The 21988-nt window shown below is 37.7% G+C and overlaps 2 protein-coding genes across 4 annotated transcripts in view; one reads left to right on the top strand and one right to left on the bottom strand.

The window, feature by feature from the left end:
• The window catches only part of LOC149076752 (carboxypeptidase M-like), a 152431-nt gene that overhangs the window by 7951 nt on the left and 122492 nt on the right, over positions 1-21988 (top strand). The window lies entirely within an intron of this gene.
• On the bottom strand, positions 2425-7695 carry LOC149076753 (uncharacterized). Its single transcript, XM_089242297.1, has 2 exons — positions 7302-7695; positions 2425-6338 (listed from the first exon to the last, which is right to left on the bottom strand). Exons 1-2 carry the CDS (start codon positions 7693-7695, stop codon positions 2425-2427), a joined length of 4308 nt encoding a protein of 1435 aa, XP_089098423.1.

Here is a 21988-nt window from a genome sequence, read left to right as displayed (position 1 = left end):
TCTCATTATACAATAACAGCTCCGTATTATGGAGAAAAAACGATTGCGCGTCGCAAGTAAATTGTCGTCGTCTTTTTTAATAAGAACGAAAATAATTTTTTTAAAACACAAAATGTAATCGGAGAAAAGGCAAGGAGTAAAAAAAAAATGTTTTATTTTTATTATCATTTTAATGCCTTTATTACATCAGAGTCGAGAGAAAGAGAGAGAGAGATTCTTTTACTGTATTTAACATTCTTATTTTGCATAAATAGCTTTATATGTATGTATATTCAAGAAAATTTTTTTTGAAGCAAAGTTTTGCTTTCATTTATCTTAATATTGCCTTCAATTAGTTGGCTCGTTGACGACCAGACGTTTGGGAATTTTGAAGAAAGAGAGAGAGAGAGAGAAAAAAAAGATAAAATTCAAAATAAAAAGATGCTCTAGAATAAAAACTAAGCTAGAATTGAAAGCAATTTTGAAAAGCCTCTTCAGGAACAGCGGCTAAGATACACACATACATATACACACATTTTGTTGTTGTTATTATTAATTTTTTTTTCTTTTGGTCTGCTTGTACTTTAAAAGCACTCTTAAAAAGGTATGATAGAGAGAGATATTAAAAAAGTAAATAAAAATGTCCACTTGCTTTATGAGAACAAAGGAATCTGGAGGAGACCTCATTTGAATACGGAGGAGGAGGGAGAAGGGTGATGAGAAGAGAAACAAAAAATCTTTTTAAGCAAATTAAGTTCCCTTATTCTTTCACCAGCAGGAAAAAAACAAAGGCCAATTGTTTTATTTTGGGAGATAAGCTTCAAATTTAACGGCCAAGTGGGAGGAGGGAGATAAAAACCGTATTCTCATTTTTTCAGCATTCATTTTCATTTATTCTACTCCTCCCCCCATTCCCTTATTATTTAACGTTTTTAGTCTTTGAATTGAATTTTGAGCTCGTTTGGATGATTGACGGTGCGGCTAATAGGTTAGAATCTTTTGTATTTTTATACCCGTCGTCCATTGATGGAATATTACATTATCCGAGGGCTTTCTTTTTTTACCTTTGAAAGATTGTACTTCTATTCGTGATGAAGACGATTTTTTCAATTTAGTGATGGAATTGATTTCACCCGTGAGCAAATACGTACTGTGGAAGAGCGTAAAGTAGATATAATAAGACGCTTTTCTGATGATCATTCAATAATTCAAACCGTTTCGATTCCACGTTAAATTTTAAAAATGCTTCCGAAATGAATTTCATTAATCCTATTGCATAATGCAATCAATCTGTGATTTCTCTAAAATCTGGTTTCGATATCTGTTTTGAGATTGAAGCAACAGATGGCAGCACAAAATCTTTGAATGAGGAAGAATACGGAAAGAGAGAGAAAACTGATCTATACACCACTTATACTGTTTTCTTTCATTCTATTTTTGCTTATTAATAACCAAGGTCTGTTTGTCCGAAACAGAAAAAAAACAGTGAAGAATAATTTTACTCTTCTTCAAAACTTTGAAGGGCAGTTTCGTGAAAGGAAGGGTCTTTTAATGAAAAAACAGCGAAATACCTGTTTTGAAAAAGTTATCTAAAGGAGGAAGGAGGAAATTTGAAGGAGTATTTTCACCCCTGAACAAAATTTGGAGTAAAATTGAATCTTGATGCGTAAGTCCCGCATCAAGATGCGCATTGGCATACACTGCAGGGCCGTCTACATGACCAAGTACTTTTTCTGAGGTCCTACCTGGAAAATCCTCAAAAAATTCAATTCAACTACTTCTCGTTTTTCTGAGGTCCATGCTGTTTAGGGATCGACAAAGCGGAACCCGTCCGGGTCGATCTAAAATTTAATTTAAAATCATGTTTCTACCAAATAAAAATTAAAAACTTACCCCTCTCGCATTATGAATGAAATGACACACTGGGCAAGAATTAAACAACACTTAGTCGAAAACAAAACCATTATAATCTTATCTTTTCTTAAATCAGAGTGACAGAAGACGCTCTGTCCTTCTTTTCTCCTCAATTACATGATGTGTACTACTGAAATATACTCACACAAAAAAAGGAAAAAGAAATAATAATAATAATACAGCTCGTACATATGGTACCTCTGCCTCCCTCTGTTGGGAAGCAGTGGGAGTCGCAACATCCTCCCACCATTGGAATTGCAGTGCGCCTAAACAAAATTCCAATTATACAAAATATTGCTCCGAAATAAACATTACTGTGCATAGAATCAAAAAATAGCTATATATATACACATGCAACTACAAAAGTTGAAAAATACATATGCTCTGCACAATAACCCATAATAAAAGTTAAATTTTCAAAATTTGAGTATATGAAACATGTATAAAAATGCATGACATTCATAAAATAAATACATATTATGTAGTGCGACACATATTGTTGATTTTGTTTGAACACACGACTGTTGAGTGTCACAATATAAGTCTGTCCGGTATTTTCAGCTCTCGGCCGAATCTAGACCTTCTCTGTTCGCTGCATTTAATTACCGGATCTTGTGAGTCACTCAATTCTAACGGGTAAAGTCTTTGTACAGGTCGAACTAGAGTTCCAGATCTCGTTTGGAGTCTTACCACGCGCGTGCTACCGTCTCTGCTGGGAAGAACTTCTGTTATTCTGGCCATGGGCCACAACACTCTTTTCTTGTCTTCCAGTCCCACCAAGACCACATCGCCGACTTGGAAGTTTCTTCCTTGTTCACTTGACCGTTGAATCAGCTGACCCAAGTACTCCTTTCGGAAACGGCTTCTCAATTCACCTCGGAGCTTCTGACGGTACTTGAGCCTAGCGTTGGAGCTCTTATGATCAATCACGTCAAGATCCGGAACTCCTGATGTTGGGATTTCTTGGAGAAAGGATGCTGGAGAAAGCGCCACCAGGTCGTCAGAATTCTCTGATACGAATGTGAGAGGTCTGCGGTTCACTGTAGCCTCAACGTCACAAATAATCGTATAGAGTTCTTCAAAATGCAGAGATGATCGGCCTAGGACCCGCACTAAGAGTTCTTTGACTGATCTTATCAGTCTCTCCCACCATCCTCCCCACCAGGCTGCAGTAGGAGGGATGAATTTCCACTTGATTGGAGACAAATGCTCATCGTTGGTAACTTTAATCCAGTCAATTAGTTTTAGCGCATTGCTAGTTCCCACAAAATTAGTTCCATTGTCGGAGTACACAATGGATGGTCTGCCTCTTCTGGCCGCGAATCTGCGGAAACTTTGTATAAATGCTTCGGTGCTTAAAGAGGACACTAACTCCAAGTGTATGGCTCTATAGATAGCACAGGTGAACAGTACGATCCAAGCTTTGGTTTTAGATTTCAAATAGAGAGGTCCACACAAATCTATGCCTACTATTTCGAAGACATTGGCCTCCCTCACTCTGTCGAACGGAAGCTGTATCGGTACACTTGTCCCTGCTTTGGCCTTGTGTCGTTTGCAAGGTACACATTTGGAAATCACTCGTCTAATTGCCCGTTTTGAAGATATAATCCAGTACTTTTCTCTTAGTATTGACGCTAGGATTTGAATCCCTGCATGGTTATTATTGACATGGCATTGCCAAATCAAAGAGTCCACAAGATAGTGTTTCGTAGGAAGGAGCAGCGGGTAAAGAAACGGAAATTCATCGTCTCTCTCAATAATTTTGGTTTTAATTCTCAATAGTTCATTCTCGTCTTCAACAACGGTCAGACCCTTGAAGCGATTTTCCTTGACAGGAAATGATTCTCGTTGCACAGACAACCAGAGGAGATTTTCTGCGTTCTCCTTCTCATACGCATCCACTAGATTTCCTTTCGGGATGACTTTTTTTTGTGCTCTCAAGATGAATCTTCTCACCCAGCAAAAGATGCGCACAATGCGAGAGAAGTTAGAGAATTTTTTATACCAACTAATATTTTCATTATTATCATTAACGCTTAAATTTACAGAGAAAGATTTCTTTCTTTCTACAGTTACTAGACGCTCATCTGTATGCACTTCTAGACTAGGCCAGGTATCTCGATTTTCTTTCAACCATAACGGTCCTTCCCACCATCTGCTCTCTATCAGGTGGGCTACATTACAACCGCGAGAAGGAAGATCTGCTGGATTCAAATGACCTGGGATATAGAGCCATTGGTTCGGATTTGACAATTTTCCTATTTCTCGCACTCGGTTGCCCACAAATGTGCCCCACTGGTCATTACGTTTGATCCATGCAAGGCAGGTGGCAGAATCAGTCCAAAAGTACGAGCTAATTGAGGAAACATTTAAGGAATTTACTATGAAATTATTTAATCTTGCTCCTATGACGCATGCAAGAAGTTCAAGTCTGGGTATCGTAATTTTCTTTAGTGGAGCTAGCCTACACCGTGCACCTACCAACTGCACAGATACCTTATTCTGATTTTCGCATCTCAGGAAAATAGCCGTAGCATACCCCGCTTGACTGGCATCACAAAACACGTGTATAGACCAGTTCTCATGATCTCCATATCCTACTCTTCGTTGAAATTTCAGCTCGGCCAATAACCCCAGTTGTTTATACCAGCGGACAAAATTATCTCTTATATCATCAGGTAAGGGAGCATCCCAATCCGTTTTTAATACCCATGCTTGCTGAATGAGCAATTTAGCTTGTAACATCACTGGGCATACAAAACCAATCGGGTCAAATACGCTTTGCGTAATAGATAACATTTCTCTTTTCGTTGGATTCTGAATTTCTGGGTCTAATTTGACGGGAATGGTAAGACTATCGTCTGTTCTATTCCATAGATATCCTAATATATTGACTGAGGCACTGAAATCTGTGTGTTGGACGTCCGGGATCTCATGCTCCATAATGTCCACTTCCTCAGAAGGGCCAAACTCCCACATTCTCAACTTCATTTTCGCTTCCGCTAACATCTCAGTGGATATTGTTATGAATTCTTTCAATTCTTCGGTATTGTCAACGGAAGTAATGCAGTTATCTACATAAAATGATTTTGTAAGCTTCTTAGCAAGATACTTCCTGTCTTCAGGTGCCTGAGATAAATGGTGTAATATTACCGCACCCAACAAAAACGGACTACTTGTTACTCCAAATACAACTCGATTATGCCTGAACACTTGTATTTTGTTCTCTGCATCCCACCATAAAAATCTCAAAAAATCTCGGTCTTCCTGATTCAGTTCAATTTGTAAAAATGCGCGTCGAATGTCGGATATCACCCCTATCGCCTTTTCCCGAAATCTCAAAATTATGGAAGGGATTTGCTCGATGAGATTTGGTCCTTTTACCAGGCAATCATTGAGTGAGGGATTCCTACCACTTTTACAAGAAGCATCAAATACAGGTCGGATTTTGGTGGTCAAACTATCTGGTTTTATGACAGGATGATGGGGCAAATAGTGGCATTTTCGATCTAACTCATTGTCAGGTACCTTTTCTATTACTCCTTCCTGTTCCCATTCATTAAATACTCTTCCATAATCATCATAAGTAGAGGTTCTTTTCAGCTTGTGAGTAACGCTATACAACCTTTTCTCGGCTATGTGTCGATTGGAAGGAATACCTTGACGTCCGTCCAACCATGGTAATCCTACACAGTATCTACCATCTTGTTTCCTATCCAGTGATCCACAAAATTGTTCTTGAGCGTGCTCTTCCTCCTCTGCTTTAGTCATATGACTCCTGTTTTCGCCAATGCCAATTGTTTCCAAGCTCCACAATTCTGGAATTTTTAACTCCCTTATTGATAGATTTGTCACTGTCATAGTGCTAGCGGAGCGGTCAATTGGACATTTGTTATCATTCTTCTCCCCACATACTGTCCATCCCCACTTTGTTTCGATGGCGGTTAGACCACTTTGCAACTGTTTCACTCGTCCGGTCAAAATCTTACCATATATGTCTGCGCCTATCAGTACCTCAACTTCTGGGCAATTAGTTCCTACATCGGTTAACCATATTTTATTAATTTTGAGCTCTTCTAGTAGCTTACTGTCAAGGGCTAACCGTGGGATGCTTCCGCAAATCACTTCCTGACTCAAAAATTCGAATTCTAACTGTGTTTTTAAATATCTATCGGTTGCCCCCAGAGTTGCACGAAATTTCTTATGGGGTTTAGCACTGATTGTTGAACCCCCGAATAAGGTATGCGATATGGTTTCCACTGTGACGCATTCGAGGTCCAATTCTTCGGCTGTGGACCGTTTAATATATGACTTTTGCGATCCACAATCTAAAAGCACACGGACTTGCTTTGAGAACTTCCTCGTAACCTTAAGCTCTAATGTCATTAATGCCACAGATGAAGTACATTTCTCCTGAACAGATGTGCTTTGCACAGTGCTTGAATCTGAAGAAAGATTTTTATTATCCTCTATCGTACGTTTATCTTTTGCCTTTCTCAAAGGTGTTTCGGGACATAGTAACGTGAGATGATTCTTATTACAAATATGACAACGGACGAGGGTACGGCAAAATTTTGCAATGTGATTTCTTTTAATGCATTTCATGCAGCATTTTTTTTCTTTAATTTTTTCTAATTTTGCATTCAGTGAAAGAGACATAGCCTCAAAACAATCTTTACTCTCATGTGAGGGACGATCACAAAAAATACAGTTCAACTTAACGTTCCCAGCATGTAGGTTTATTGCTGTGGGAAGGGGAGAATCTCCCTTTTTCTGTTTTTCTCGGGGTCGTTGATCCCTTCCTCCCTCGAATCCCTTTCTTGCCAACAACACCCTTTCCTCATTTTCTACTTCATGGTGCAGAAAAGACATGAGTCTCGTTAACCTTGAACTTGGTTGTCGTTGAGGGGGAAATTCTTCCTTGGGGATGGAGTGCACATCTGTGGAATTTTCTAAAGCGGGGGAGGAAGAATACGAATAGCGTTGCCAGGCCCTTAGAATTTCTTCTGACAAACAACTTTCTACTAAGGGATATAGCCAGGCTCCATTGCTTTCGAAATCAACACCCATAGATTCTAAGGCCCGTAACTGAGCTTCTATGCTATCTACCAATTTTCCCAAGGGCAGCTTATTTTTGTTATGGCCTGAATTATCAATTATCAATTTTAATAATTCTCTTACATAGACCTCAATCAATAATTCGGTTTTACCGAACCTCTGTTTTAAAGCATTAATTGCCTTTTCATAATTTTCCGTTGTGACAGGATATGCATTGATAAATTCTTTGGCTTTGGTTCCAGATTGCATAGCCTGGCACAAATAATGAAATTTATCAATTTCGCTCAGTTCATCATTATCATGAATTTGTTTGAATTGAGCCCAAAACGGTAAATAATTGATTAACTCGCCATCAAACTTCTTAAGCTCAATTTCTGGCAATTTATACTGAGTACGTCTATTCGAACTAATAACAGATTCTGCCTTACTGCCCTGATCTGGACTGGCATTTTGTAATGCCTCATTTACCAAACGTTTGATGGTAATAAACACATCTCTATACTCTTCCGTGGTATCATATTCTTTTGAGACATCATCATCACTAACATCTTTCAAGTCTAGAAGTGCATCTAGAACCGAACCGTCTAGATTTTCTAGTTTTTCTTTTAACTCTTCAAGCTTGGTAAATTTATCTAGAATTTCACTCTGATTCACTAGTTCATTACCTAATTCCTCTTTAAGAGAGTTTACCGTTTTTGTGAATGAACTTCTAATTGGCTTTCGTTGTCTAACTAACTTTTCCATGATGGAAATTCTTCAAATAAAATACCTTCGCTTAAAATCTAAACTTATTTCACTTGGAAAATCCAAAAATTGTTTTTCAACTAAATCTAAAATTATTTCATTTAAAAACTCTTAAAATCAAAAATTCTTAATCCTGGCTGGCTCGCCACTTGTTTAGGGATCGACAAAGCGGAACCCGTCCGGGTCGATCTAAAATTTAATTTAAAATCATGTTTCTACCAAATAAAAATTAAAAACTTACCCCTCTCGCATTATGAATGAAATGACACACTGGGCAAGAATTAAACAACACTTAGTCGAAAACAAAACCATTATAATCTTATCTTTTCTTAAATCAGAGTGACAGAAGACGCTCTGTCCTTCTTTTCTCCTCAATTACATGATGTGTACTACTGAAATATACTCACACAAAAAAAGGAAAAAGAAATAATAATAATAATACAGCTCGTACATATGGTACCTCTGCCTCCCTCTGTTGGGAAGCAGTGGGAGTCGCAACACATGCATTAAGACGGCCCTGGTACACTTGGACGGGCCGACTCAAGAGCACAATTCGTCCTTATCTAATATGGCACAATCGCGAAGGGAGCTTTCCGGGATGCGAGTCGATCTTCCCGTTAAAAAGTCTTGTCACAGAGAGCAAGAGGCTTACAACGGTACAAATCTTCAATTATTACACTCCATTCATAGCTCGAAAAATAGATGGCAGATGACAGTACTATAATAAGCATTAGAAAGAAACAAACTTTATATTGAGTTCACAACATGTACCAATTCATTAAAACTTTCCGCAGAGAAATATGGAGGAAGTGCATGTGTGGTTTAGTAGTAGTAGTAGTAGTAGTAGTGCGTCAACATCTACAGACACGGTGGAATGGAGAAATTCTTCTCAAGATTTCGAAATATAGAGGTTTAGGAGGAAATAATTCATTTCGCAAATGCGCTTTGAAATACTTCTAGCAATCCTATAGTATAGACAGCATAGTTCACCAACCTTTTTTGTCCCATCGCCCCCTTGTTCAGAATTTTTTTTCCCCTATTGCCCCCAACGCAATCTAACCCATAGGATCCTATGTTATACCCGTAGCTTCTACCTCACCCTGGAACATTCTATCGCCTCCCAGGGGGAGTTAACACCCACGTTGGGAATCACTGGTATAGAGTCGTGATTTCAGATAAAGTTTCAACTCATTTGCGAACTGTAATCCTATTTAAAGGTGATTTTGAATAGTTATAACAAAAAAACGTAAAAGAAATGCGTTTCTTAAGCACATAGGCAAGACACAAATGTTTTGTTTATTGGCAGTAACACTGCCACTAAATAAAACGAAGTGTGAGTCGTGGCTCCTACGGGCATCGCGACGAGCTGGAGACAGTGCTTTGTCTGCCTATTTATTCTTTGAAATAGTGTTGTTTAGTGTGAAAATACTTACTAAACTATTCTGGTGAACCATGCATGGAGCATGAATTGTACGAGGGAGCCGCAGATGACAAAATTTTGCGAACCACTACCTTATGGAATATCAGTGCGATTCGAGCAATTCAATTGCAGTTGAAGTATTCGGTCGAACAACGGTCTATGTCATTTTTTTTAAACTTTAGAGGAGACACAATCAAAGTCATCCGTGAATTAGGGGGGAACACCTTTTTGCCTGGACTGCAGCTTTGTAAAGTAACATAGCTACGTCATATGTTGTTTTCTGCAAGAACCGACTTGAGGAACGAGTAACGGAAGCTATACAGTATGCAACGGTAAAAAAACAAAATCGATTTCGCAAATATGTAACACAGATCGTTTATTCGGCTGAACACTTCACACAACTGACTCATTCCTATTCTTTTCTATTCATTTAAAAAAATTATTGAAAAGAAAACTAATTTTTTCTTTTCTCCCTTGATTTTACAAAATACTTTATACCAGAGACCAGAAAAAAAGCTACTGCATATGGAATTAAAGTAAGGGAGAAGTTTCCAGACGATTTTCGTAGATTCATAACTCAAGTATCACTTTTTATTACGCATTACGATATTCATTATACGTATCATAGACATTGAATTTCGTAGATTATTCTGAGATTCCAGCGAGTACCTTTTTATACAACGGAATAAAAAAAAAAGTTATTATACATCCAATATTGGTGCAAATGGGACTTACTTCGCGATAGCAAAACACGTCACAGCTGTAACAGTCGATTGGAACTTATAAATAAATACCATCTATTTTCCAGGAGTGACAAACTAGGTGACATCATCGTTAAAGATAAGAGTGAACTGAGAGAGAGAGAGAAAAAGACTCGGTATCGAAAATGTCACTGGTCATGATCTTTGGCGATGGGGATTTGTTGTTGATGCGGATATTGGAAGCAAAGACACGGTGTGGGCACAAAATAAAATATAAAAACCTATCGATAATAGCGGGAAAAAAAAAAAGAATATCTCCGGAAGAGACAGTGAGAAATATTTTTTTTCCGAATTCGGGGAAAAAATGAAGAAAATCTAAAAAAATAAAATAGACACACAAACACACACGTACGCATGTACAGTACGTATATATAAATCTATCGAGGGAAAACTAACAGGATAGAAAGATCACAAACGCAAGAAAAAAAGTTAATAAAAATAAAATAACAGCTTTCTCATCTTTTTTTTTTAGGTGAGTAAAGAAGAATAGAAAAAAGAACTTTTGTTCTTACCACTCGGGGAGTTATTTCTTCTTCAGCGATCTTCCTATTGTAAGATTAAGTGAAAGTTCTTCTTTCTTTTAATTTTTTTCCCCTATCTTGGTGTCTTGGGAGTATTGAGATAAGATTGCGTTGCGTTCGAGAATCACACACAGTATAAATACTATGCTAAATGAAGAGAAAAAAAAAAAAATTGCTAATGAAATATCACCTACTGCCGTTTTTTATGATACTCTATTTTTTTTTGGATCAAATTTATGCGGTACATGGAAGTAATTACAGCGAGGTTTAAGGATAAAAAGGGAAGAGAAAATATTTGAATTAATGGATCTCGGATCAACAAAAAAGAAAATCCGGCTTTCTAAGCGTGAAATAAAAAAGGTTTCATCCAAGAAAGAAAAAAATTACTCTGATTTGTTTGCAGATCCGGACGCTTTGTTTACTTTTATTTTTCTTTCGAATCACTACCGTGGAAAACGAGCGACTTCATTGAAAAACTTTAATATGGTGCTAAATAACCTCAGTGTCTCGAGGTGAGGAGCCAACTAACACGGTGTGTATCCACAAGAACGTTGTTCTCTAATTTCTTCGTTGGCTGTGAAAGTAAACTTGGGTGAGCACAACAAGAAGTTTGCCCTGACTGAATTTTATTGGAACGTATAACGTTCAAGAAAGAATTGTACGTTTTCATTTCATGTATTGAATTTTTCTGTCTGATACATTAAAATTTATTTATGACCATTAAAAAACGAAAGAAAAAACAAAACAATCCGAAGAGATGAGCAAGTTTTAGCAAAGCTAAGAATTACTTTTATGTGTTGAAACATTGGTTAGAAGTGCTTCACCCTTAAGTGCTATTTTGAAAGAAATATTTAAGGCTTCCAAATGAAGCCTCTAAAAAACCAATTTTATATAACCCTATCGTGTAAAAAACAAAAAGAAAGTTTAGCTAAATGAAAAAAAAATTAACATTATTATATAAACAAAAAACATTATTATTAACAAAAATTAACGGTTTCATTAACGAAGTCATGATAATTATCTGATTGATAGAATGCCACTATAACATTTCTTTTCCAATTGAAAAACCAAATAAAATTTGCAAAGATGTGTTTTCGGTGTGAGTTGTTTATGGAGTGTTGAGAAAAGACTGCATTGCATCACACAAGGTAAGGCCATGACTATGATTTTTGCCACCCCCACAACTTTAAAATTCGATAATTTTATAACGCTATTCTTTGTTCTCACCTAAAACTGCCGCCTCCTAAATTTTTCCGCCCAGGACAGTTGCTCCCCCCGCCCTCTCCAGTTACGGCCCTGTACAAGATATTATAATATTAGAGAGGACCTGTGTTCTGCGGAGCTCTTAGGGCTACGTATGCATTTCCCAGGGGCTCCGCGACCGCACCAGGTCCTCAAAGTAAATCACTAAATTTGATAAATAAATTAGAAAAAGAGGCTTACGGAGCTTTAACATAGAAATTATAAACCAAAAACTGCTCACCGAGTTAAAAAAACAAAAAAAGGTCGAGATCTGTTGGACTAGACTATAGCTTACTGCATGACTCATGTAAGAATAATACCAGTGAGTGGACGATGATAGGAGAATCCTGAAGCTGCTCGAATTTACAGCATAATGAATAATTTACATTTATTCATTGTAATCTGAAGCATCAGATTAGAACTCTAATTAGACAGTTATAGAGACAGTTATTTAGAGGTAATTCTGAACGACAAACATCCTTCAGCTAAGATTTGAACGCAGACTAAATGAAGGAAAAAATTGCTAACCTCGCATCACGTATAGCGTATTCATAAATTCAGACTATTAGAAATGTATTAACGAAAGGGTGTTTGCCTGTGTGGCACCATCCTATTTGCTTTCATCAATAATTAGATTAATGGAAGCTGAGAAATTAAAGAAAACCTCTAATTAGCACGGAAATGAATCGTAATTAATTGCACCCCGATGAGTTTGTTTAAAAGAGACTGTGAATCGAAAGGAACAAACAAAAGTATAGGGAAACAAATAAAAGATGTTCTTAACCGCAAATAAAAATGTTATGCCAAACTACAATGTTGAATTAGTATTTTTGTCTGGTCACATGACTGAATCAGACTCATTGCACTTCACTAAAAGCAAAAATGTTTCACCAAAAACATTCATTTTTTATCTTTCGGAAAAGGATTTTTTTGATTCTTGTTTCTTTCCTTTTGGAGTCTTTCCCCTTCACATTTTTCATTTCATGGCGAGATTTTTTATTTTAATTTCACAGAAAATTTTGATCTTTTTCGCAAATCTTTTGGGGCAACTTCTCACAAGTTCTTTTCCTACGAAGTGAGCGCAACTCTAGGAATACAGAAAGAAGAGGAATTTATTTTCTAGGCCGGAAGAATTTTTCTTCGTTGTGTGGTGAAAAGTAAACTTCTTTTTAATGTTTTCAGACTGGATTGTGAAGTGACTCTGAATGTTTTGGTAAGTCTGTGGAAAGGGAATGAGGAAGAAAAAGTAAATAAATACCAGACATTTCTTTTTTAAAAAACGATTCAGTGTTGCTAAACCGTTTCCTCTCATAGCCAAGAAAACTGACGAGATAATAAATTGAGAGGGAAAAATGGAAAAAGTAAAAAAGTTTTCATTCATATACCAATTTCGATTCAGTTTGTCTTATTACGTGTACTGTCTGATTAAACCCGAGCCGAACCCACTGAAAATGTACGGAATAAGATCCGAAAGCTTGGAAACTTTTTTGAGAAATTTTTACCCCAGTAATTTTCTCAAACTTGACCTCGTTGGCGTTCGACTCTGGGATTCATCCCATTTCGCTCCGCCAGATCTTTGTGCTGAGCAGGATTGTGAAGTCAGGTTTACTAGTATACCGCATACCCTATCGGGTAGAACGAGGCATATCTTTCAATTATCCTGTTTATTTTAAAATACCGACGCTCAACCAACCACCTCCAGAACAATGAATTTCGTTAGGCGACGATATAATTTTTGCCACTTTTGATACTACGTCACCTTGTTATGCATCAAGTTTGGCATAGCTCAAAGGAAAGAGTGTAATTGGCACTTCTCTCCGATCGGTGTCTCCGGGGCGCACATCTTATACTCTTTACTCCGTTTGAATATAGAAGAAATGGGTATGCTGTAATTGGTCGCTACGAAAGTCAAAGGTAGCAATATGTCACAAGCAGAGGAGTTTTATAAAGCTCTTTGATAAAACTATGGTGAACAAAGTTAGATTAAAATTAATAGAAGTGGGACGAATATTTGGCTGTCATTTCGCCCTTTTGCCGAATATTCGGTTTGGTCAAAAGGCGACAACAGGCAAAATGCCCAACGAGGTGGTTGAGAAAAAGATGCCCATAACAAATTGGATGTCACATATTTCTAAATACAGTACCCCACCCCAAAATAAAAATGCAATTACAGGTATTCGGCCGAATATCTGTGTAAATATAAGCAGAACAAACTAGTTTTAAAAAGTTATATTAATTGGAATTTTCCCATGAATTAAAAATTTACTGATTATATTTTATTGTGTGGTGAAAGAAGTTACGCCAGGGCAAATTTCTAGGATAAGGAAAGCACGAAACTGAAAGTAGAATCCTACTGCAATAAGGTGAAAGTGTGCATGAATTATACACAAGTTCATTAACTTAAGGATGTACCTAGACCAGATGCGTGTTGAGTATTGAGCTACTGAAAGAGGCAAACGGGACAAAAAACATCCAAATAGAGAGAAAAAAAAACAAGAAAATGAGTCGTAAATTTTATGATGCATTTCTAGTTAAGAGTAAATAATGGTTGAACAATTTTTTAATTAGATGTAAATTTGATAACAAGTGTTGAAAAAAATTTGATTCTGTAAATAATATATTAGAATACAATATATCATCGTTAAATTTGATTGTCACAATCATGGCAACAAAAATCTTTCAATTAGCAGTTTTTCATTTATTTTATTAGCACTACTTATTTAAATAATTAATTGCAAAATTAAAATTCAATATCAATCATTTGAAAAATTACCAATAATCTATTTTCAATTAAAAACATTAATTTTATTCATAATTATGATGCATTTTAAGGAAATTGATATTCGACTGCCGAATATTCAATATTCGGTTATTCGTCCCACTCCAAAAAATTATTCATTCGATTTAGCTTATTTGGTTAAGTATCATAGAACAAATGTCGGATAGTAAACCCTAAGGTCTTCGGTTCAAAAAAATCCACCTCAGTAAATTATTTTTCTCCAATCTTTTAATATCCCTCACTTCGATTTTAATTTTTCTTTATCGACTTTTGATGAATTTTTCCTTGCCATGGATTTTTTTGGAGGTGTTACACTGGTATGATAGGATTCGATTTGAACACGGGGTCACACGAAAACCAGAAAACGATCACTATGTCAAAATAAATTTTTTAGGATACAGGGCGATTATAATAAAAGCTCCCGTATTCTGAGCAGTTTTTCTTATCCGGATGCAGCCAAATTTTTAGGATATCTGAATGAGATCACGGGAGAGAGATTTATGAAATATAAAAAAAAAAGTTCCATTTTCAACTACCAGGGGAAAAAGCGACTCGTTTTTATTGATTTTTCTACGCTATATTATCCATGGGGGAAGAAAAAGGAAAATTCAATAAAAAAACTTAATTTTTTCACCCAGTGGTGTGTTCAGTTGGAACATTTTTCCATTTCATCTCTCTCCCGTGGCCTCACTAAGATAACCTAAAAATTTGGCGGTATTTGGGTATAAGCAGTTTTTGAGAAAAAATACTCAGAGTACACGGAAACATAATTAAACTCACCCTGTATATTATTCTCTTTATAATTTGGGGTATTTTACAGTTGTTAATTTATTGATTGATTTATCATGTGATTATGTTTTAAAAGTTGACAAAGAGTTTATAATATTCCCCACAATATCACTAATCCGCTTAGTGGCATTGACGATATCTCGTCTACTGCTTAAAACCCAATTATTTTGGCAATGTCGAGATCAGATATCTTTGTAAAGCAGTCTTTCCTTGTGAACATGTTTCCATCCCCCCAAACTGTCAGAGGGAGGAGCGAGCTTTTTTCTTCAAGGTTTGATATCAGAAGGAGAGGGGACTATATTTTTCCTCTCTTTCAAGGTAGTATAGGAATATGCGCACAGTATAAATAATAGACAAGTCCAGAGTAGGTTCTTCGGGTGTTTTTTTACATTTTTACAGTACTCCGTGTTAGTTGCAGCTTTGCTGGAAGTTATCTTTTACACCCACCACCATTTTGCTAAGCAGCAAGTATGTGGAATCAAAGCACGCTATATTACAATTTCTGGCGAGAAAGTCTGTTACCGATAAAGTTATGGAGATGATACGTAGTGTAAAACAACACACACACACACACACACACACACACACACACACACACACACACACACACACACACACACACACACACACACACACACAGCTTTCTGGGTTCTTTTAATAGATGACTTTCAGAAGCTGTACGAACGCCGGTACAGTGCACTCGAACTTTTATATGCTTCCACGTTTATTCGTATCATACACACGACCTCCATCTACATCTAAAAATTAATATAAATTTTTTGTGCAAAAGATTCATATTTCAAGACTGACACTTCAGCTTCATCATTCCGAAGTAATTCTATCCCTGTGTTACCGTGTATAAGTTCTCTGAAAAATCGCAAAACCTTACATTCGCATTCTCATATAACTGGTACATTTTCCCGAGTTTTTGAGTCGAAATCTACGACTTGAAATTAAATTCTGGACTCTCACCTGAGGTTTTGGTAATCGCACTCCGCCGAAATGATGTGAAACTCGGTCTGAAATCGAATGGAGGAAAAATATTTTACCCCAGAGGAATAAAAAAAAACGGGAAAAAGGAAAGTGTTTTTGCGGCAAAGTGAGCGGCGAGTGCTGAGGAAAAGCTCTTTCTCAAACATTTTTGAACTTGAGTGGAAAGTCGATCGTGAAATCGAAATCTCTGGATGATTTTTCTTGTAACCATACGGAAAAGTTTCCTTCTTGTGACCGAGAACCGATTTCTTTCCATACTCTCGATACCTGCACGAGATTTCTTCGAGATCTGGCAATAAACTCGTACGACTGAAAACTGATATCTGTATATCACGATTTCGTTCTTTGAAGCTGTTTAGCTCATAAAAGTGGCTAAAACCTTTTCCTTTTTTGTAACTCCTCCTTTTCATACTATAACAAGAAACTTACCGTGATTCTTCTTATAGTATGTATAGTAACTGATAAGGTTATAGTAATTGATAACATTTTCACGGTTGTTGTCGATTAAAAGAAATGTGCCCGGAGCAAAGAAATATCGTCCATCCCAGTTCATTTCCTTAGCGTTTCCCCCAACACTAGTAGTTGAAATCTTGGCTTCTCTTGTCCTACCACATGAAGGATGACACTTGTCGAAATAGCAGTTTAAAATTTAAAATGAGCAATTAAAACAAAGCAGTCTACGACAGGATGAAAAACAGAAAGTATACATTGCGTAGAATGCGAAACTACATCGAATAAAAATGCATCACTCTGACAATATGGGTACTTTGGGTCACACATACACTCAGAACACACGTTCTGGCATATACCAATTGGCCAGAAATTAAGCAGAAAATTTTTTACGAGTTGCATATACGGTGAAATAATGGTAGTACAAATTTACGCTGCGATTGTTGATCGGTGAGCTGTTGAAAAGTCTTGGGCTTGTGGCGAGACACGAAACTTCGGATTCAGTATCCAGAAACACAACTTAGGTAACTCCTGATGATGGTAGAAACTACAAGGTACTACCTTTTAACTGTACCACCACGTCGTAAACATTCTTCTGAGAAATTCCTAACGATCCGTGTTGCGTGCGTGCGTGCGTGCGTGCGTGTATTGCGTAGCCCTAAAGTATTTATGTTAGAATTATGCGTGTGCCCCTTGTTCTACTACTTCACCACTTACCAACTCCTGTTATATCGTCATACGACAATTTCCAACCGATGAAGTTAGGTGGAAAATGAAGGCTTCATCTATCGGTGGTTGCTCCAGGCTCGGTAGGTAAAGGACTTGTTTTCGATGTTCTTCCTCCGGAGAGAACCCGTGGACTCCGACGATTGCTTCCATGTTGGAAGACGAGCATCTTACTACTGCATCACTCTGGCTTCTCGTTTTACTGGTGCTGCCATCTCTCTTTAGTTACAGAAGAGAAAGTTGCAGATTCCTGAAATTATCACGTTACGTAAGTATCGTGTTGAAGGTCTACCTGCTCTCTGTGGAGAGATTTTGTTAGATGGGGACCGGCTCCATGGCTCCCTCAAAGTTGGAAAACCGCAGAAAACAAAGTTCAGCTGTTAACGCCTATTTTTTTATCTTCAACCCATTAACGTCAAGGGACGAGATATCTCGGAACTGAATAAATGTATCTGAGATCTATTCTCTCCTTTCTTTCGAGACTCTTCATTGACAACTCCTGCAAACAAAAACTTTTTCTTTTCCTTTTCCAGCATTGCCTTTTTTCTCTCTCCCTCGCTACTGTTTGATAGGGGGAAAAACTAGTACTGTATTACAGTATACAGGGTGTCCCGTAAGTGCTAATGCGGCCTTTATCTCATCAACCGTCCATCGTAGAGCTATGGTTCCAATTTAGAAAATGCTCAAAAGGCGTTCATAAATAACCGGGTACCGGTTTTGAGAGTGAAAAGACAGTGTGTAACAAAAAAAAAAAAAAAAATCTAAATTTTATACAGTCTCTCTTGACCTCTATCTACCAACTCGAAAGTTGTTGACCCGTCTCTCCTGAGAGCCCAACAGTAAAAATTCCATGTTTTCAATATTCGCTGAGATATTCGAATTAAAAAAATCTCAGAAAATTTTGGAAAGGGCAGTATAAATGTGGGAAAGGAGCGTTGTGCCCGTTATTTTCACCGTTCTTTCACAACTTTTCCCGATATTTGAATTCAAATTTCTCAGCGAAACTTAGAAATATGGAATTTTTTTTTTGTTGGCATCAGGAGAGACTTGGCAACAACTTTCTTATTGAAAGTTAGAGGACAAGGGGACCGTATAAAAATTCAGATTGTTTTTGTTTTGTGACGCACTGTGTTTTCCCCATCATGGACGGTTGATGATGTAATAAGGAAAGGAGGAATGGAAAGGAAGAAGGAAAAACAAGCTCTTTTTTCACAAAAATCTTTTTTTTGTCCTTGAAATCATTTCCTATGTGTTAACGCATTGTTCACCAGTCACGAATTAACTCGTGATTTTATACTCGTAGCCAGTGTGATGAGTGAGCTTTTCACATTATAAAACCGATCTACAATGTGGTTCCTAAAATGGGCGATGGAATGATAAAAGCTATTGGTTTAGTATAGAATCCTAACTTGAGTTGGGGGCGATGGCAATAAACATTTTCTTAAGGGGGCGAGGGAACAAAAAGCTTCGGGGCACTTTGGTGTAAACCAGCGGTTCTCAACCAGCGCTCCGCAGCCACTCTAAGAAAATAAAATGAACCAGTAAATTTGATAAATATATAAAAAACTAAGCCTAAAGGGTTCCGACGTATGAATTAAAAACTAAAAAGACCTCCTCGAGTCAAACAGGGCTCCGGCATCGAAATTATACGCTGGAAAGGCCTCCGCGATGCAGAAAAGGTTGAGACCCTGGTGTAACCTATACAACATCAATTTTTAGAACAATTTTATAAACAATAATATCAATTTTTGAGATTTATCTCTGCTGGTTCAACTGCAAATTGGCCAAATGATCCAAATTTGTTTCCCAAAACATTCACATAAAGCGGTTAATTTAACTCGTAGAGACTGTTTTCGGTTTAAACATCTCGTCATGTTAACTACCCTTGAATGATTTATATTTGCAGTAGAATGCTAACACTAGCATTTGTTCTCCTAGTGCCATCATCCAAATTTATAATCTGGATAGGATTCCATTAACATAAATTAGGGCCGTAACTAGAGAGAAACAAATGGGGCAAGTGTCCTGAGCGACAAACTCTGGGGGCGGCAAATTTTAAGAACGAAAACCCCGTTATAAAATCATCGAATTTTTCAGAGCGGGAGGGGGGAGGGGGACAACAAAGCACACCCTTCCCAAAATCCTGGTTACGTCCCTGTATAAACAATGTAACATATAAGCCTGAGTTTAGTCACTAAGAATTGTGGTTTCACTGTATTGTTAAGCGTGTTGTTAAAGCCGGGTTTTCCTAGGAGCAGATTTTCTGCTCCGCGTGCAACGTGAATCACCCAGCGCGACACGTCGTCCACAAGTTTCTGCAGACGGGAAATAATCTTATTCCATTCAAGCAGTGCAGAAAAACCGTATTACTATCGCTGACAGCCGAAAAACATGAATAAGCATAGCGCGACACGTTCTCTACGAGAGGTACGACTGTTTTCCTGCGGAACGCAACGCGCCTCACGCCAGCGCTTTACACCGGAAGTGATTGGTCGACTTCTGCTGCAGGAGTCAAATGTGTCGTGCGCCACCCGTTTTTCCGATCTTCTCTTACTCAAAAAAATCGTCAACGAATAAAGCAAATACCAGGACTGATATTTGCCTTATTCGGTCACGATTTCTTTGAGTATTATTTAGACAGTCATCTACTCTTTCTTCCGACCTTCTATTCACTTTTATTTTCTTTCTGCCGTCCTTTTTTTTATTGTGTAAAATGGCAAAAATACATGGATATGCAGATGACAGAACAGATGATGCGTCACGGTAGGAAAGCACAAACGCGTAGTGTGATAAAGTTACACGTTTCTGCCGACGCGAAATGGTCTTATTCGGTTCACATGGCGTAGAAAAACCGGTTCCTGGGAAAACCCGGCTTTAAAAAGAGGCACATTCTTGAGCCCACTCTTTCATGCCCAAAAGCAGGCCCGTTCAGAAACTTGTGTGTAAGGGTGGAGCGTGCGGTGGAATTTCGACACTTTTGCATGGTGTGTGGAGTTTTGGAAAGCACAACACTCCATGTTCCTGGCCTTTGACGACCGGACACACCCCCGCTTCCCATCTCGGAGAGATATCGAAGCGTTCCCGAAGGATGGGTGTATAACTCAGTTAACTGGGTTCGTGTAACCCAGCTATTTACGGAGCCGGAGCTGGCGGATGACTTAAGGTTAAGGTTTTACGTTCCTGGCCGAAGTTTTTCCCTGTTTTCAGATCAAATTCGGCTGGCGTTTGCTCGGAAGAAATATAGATTTCAGAGGCTTATTATTATAATTACGGGGGATTTTTTATTTTGAAAGTTGATTTCGATGATAATAAATTATAATAATTATCAAGTGAAATTACTGTTATAAATTTATAATAATTTATATGCATTAATTGACAAAAAATTAAGAAAAATTTCTGTGGTCCGAATTTTGAATTTTTATCGCTCCAATTCGGCTTCATGTAGACATAGCTGTGATTAGCTCTTAAATATATTTTCCTGAATTTAATCGGCTATAATTGAAATTAAAATTTCACCGAAAGAAGAAAAAATTCACCAAAAGAGACCGAGACGCGAAACAATACGTATATTATGTACCTTCACGCGTGTGTAAACGGCTATATTCTGTATATGGTCTACTCAGCGACAGGAAAATATTTTGAGCCTGATGTCGAGTTTCACTCTCGTACGTTGACGATGCTCATAAACTCACGATTGTGCTCGAGTTTATGCTTCTCGTTGCGCATCGTTATGAGTGTTTGTGCAGTCTAAAACGGAAATGCTCCGGCTAAAGAAAAGAGCAAGTTTTCCTCGGTGATATTGAATTCTAGTGGTATTCAATTCGAGGAGCTCTTCGAAAGAACCTCTTCTTCCTGATTTATGATACTGTCTCTTTATTTTATGGCTTCCTTACAGACAGTTTCACTTGCTTTTAGTTGCCAAAAGAAAAATGTAATCCTTCTCTTCGCTGAGAATTTTTTATCGCACGGACTACATGCCAAGAGCTATATATTTGTAGCGTCAACGATAATTTTATAAGGTACTATAAAGCGAAATTTTCATAATATAGAATTGACATAATTCATTGCTTTTCAACATAATAGCACATGGCTCTCATCTAGAATTTCTCTACAATCCTATATGCCGCGGGGTGGAAAAGTTCTTTTTGTTCGGGGAGGGAGGGCATCATAAGGGTGAGTCGTAGCGTCGCGGGGCGTCACACGGCGTATAAGCCGCACCCTTGAAATAATCCGGAAATTTTGCAGATTTCTACACGCCATAAGTAATATGGTCAACACGGACATTTTTTTAGTCGTTAAACGACAAGGTAGACCTGCTTTGGACCAAACAGACTACCTGTGGATGTGAAAAGGTGCGCACGTACAGGGAAATTACAAGGAACCAGATTTGCAATACATGTATTCTAATTCCGTGAACTACCTCCTTTAAATGCCGCTGGTTCGATTTTAAGCAGCGCCAGTCTGGTGCAACGTGCTGCTGCACCAAGCTGCCATGTTGAAATTTAGAGATGAATTCGACATGGCAGGTTGTCTATTTTCGCCAAAATCATCATGTTACGGTGGGAGACTCTTCTCGGTCAAAGGCACAATATCAACATCACTATCTAATACG

This window comes from Pholcus phalangioides, unplaced genomic scaffold (assembly GCF_987345545.1).
Source record: "Pholcus phalangioides strain wild (caught in Gottingen) unplaced genomic scaffold, Ppha-v1.0 ptg000015l_1, whole genome shotgun sequence".
NCBI classification, from domain to species: Eukaryota; Metazoa; Arthropoda; class Arachnida; order Araneae; family Pholcidae; genus Pholcus; species Pholcus phalangioides.
Note: the sequence above shows the minus strand (reverse complement) of the source record. Positions and strands in the feature narration are given on the sequence as shown.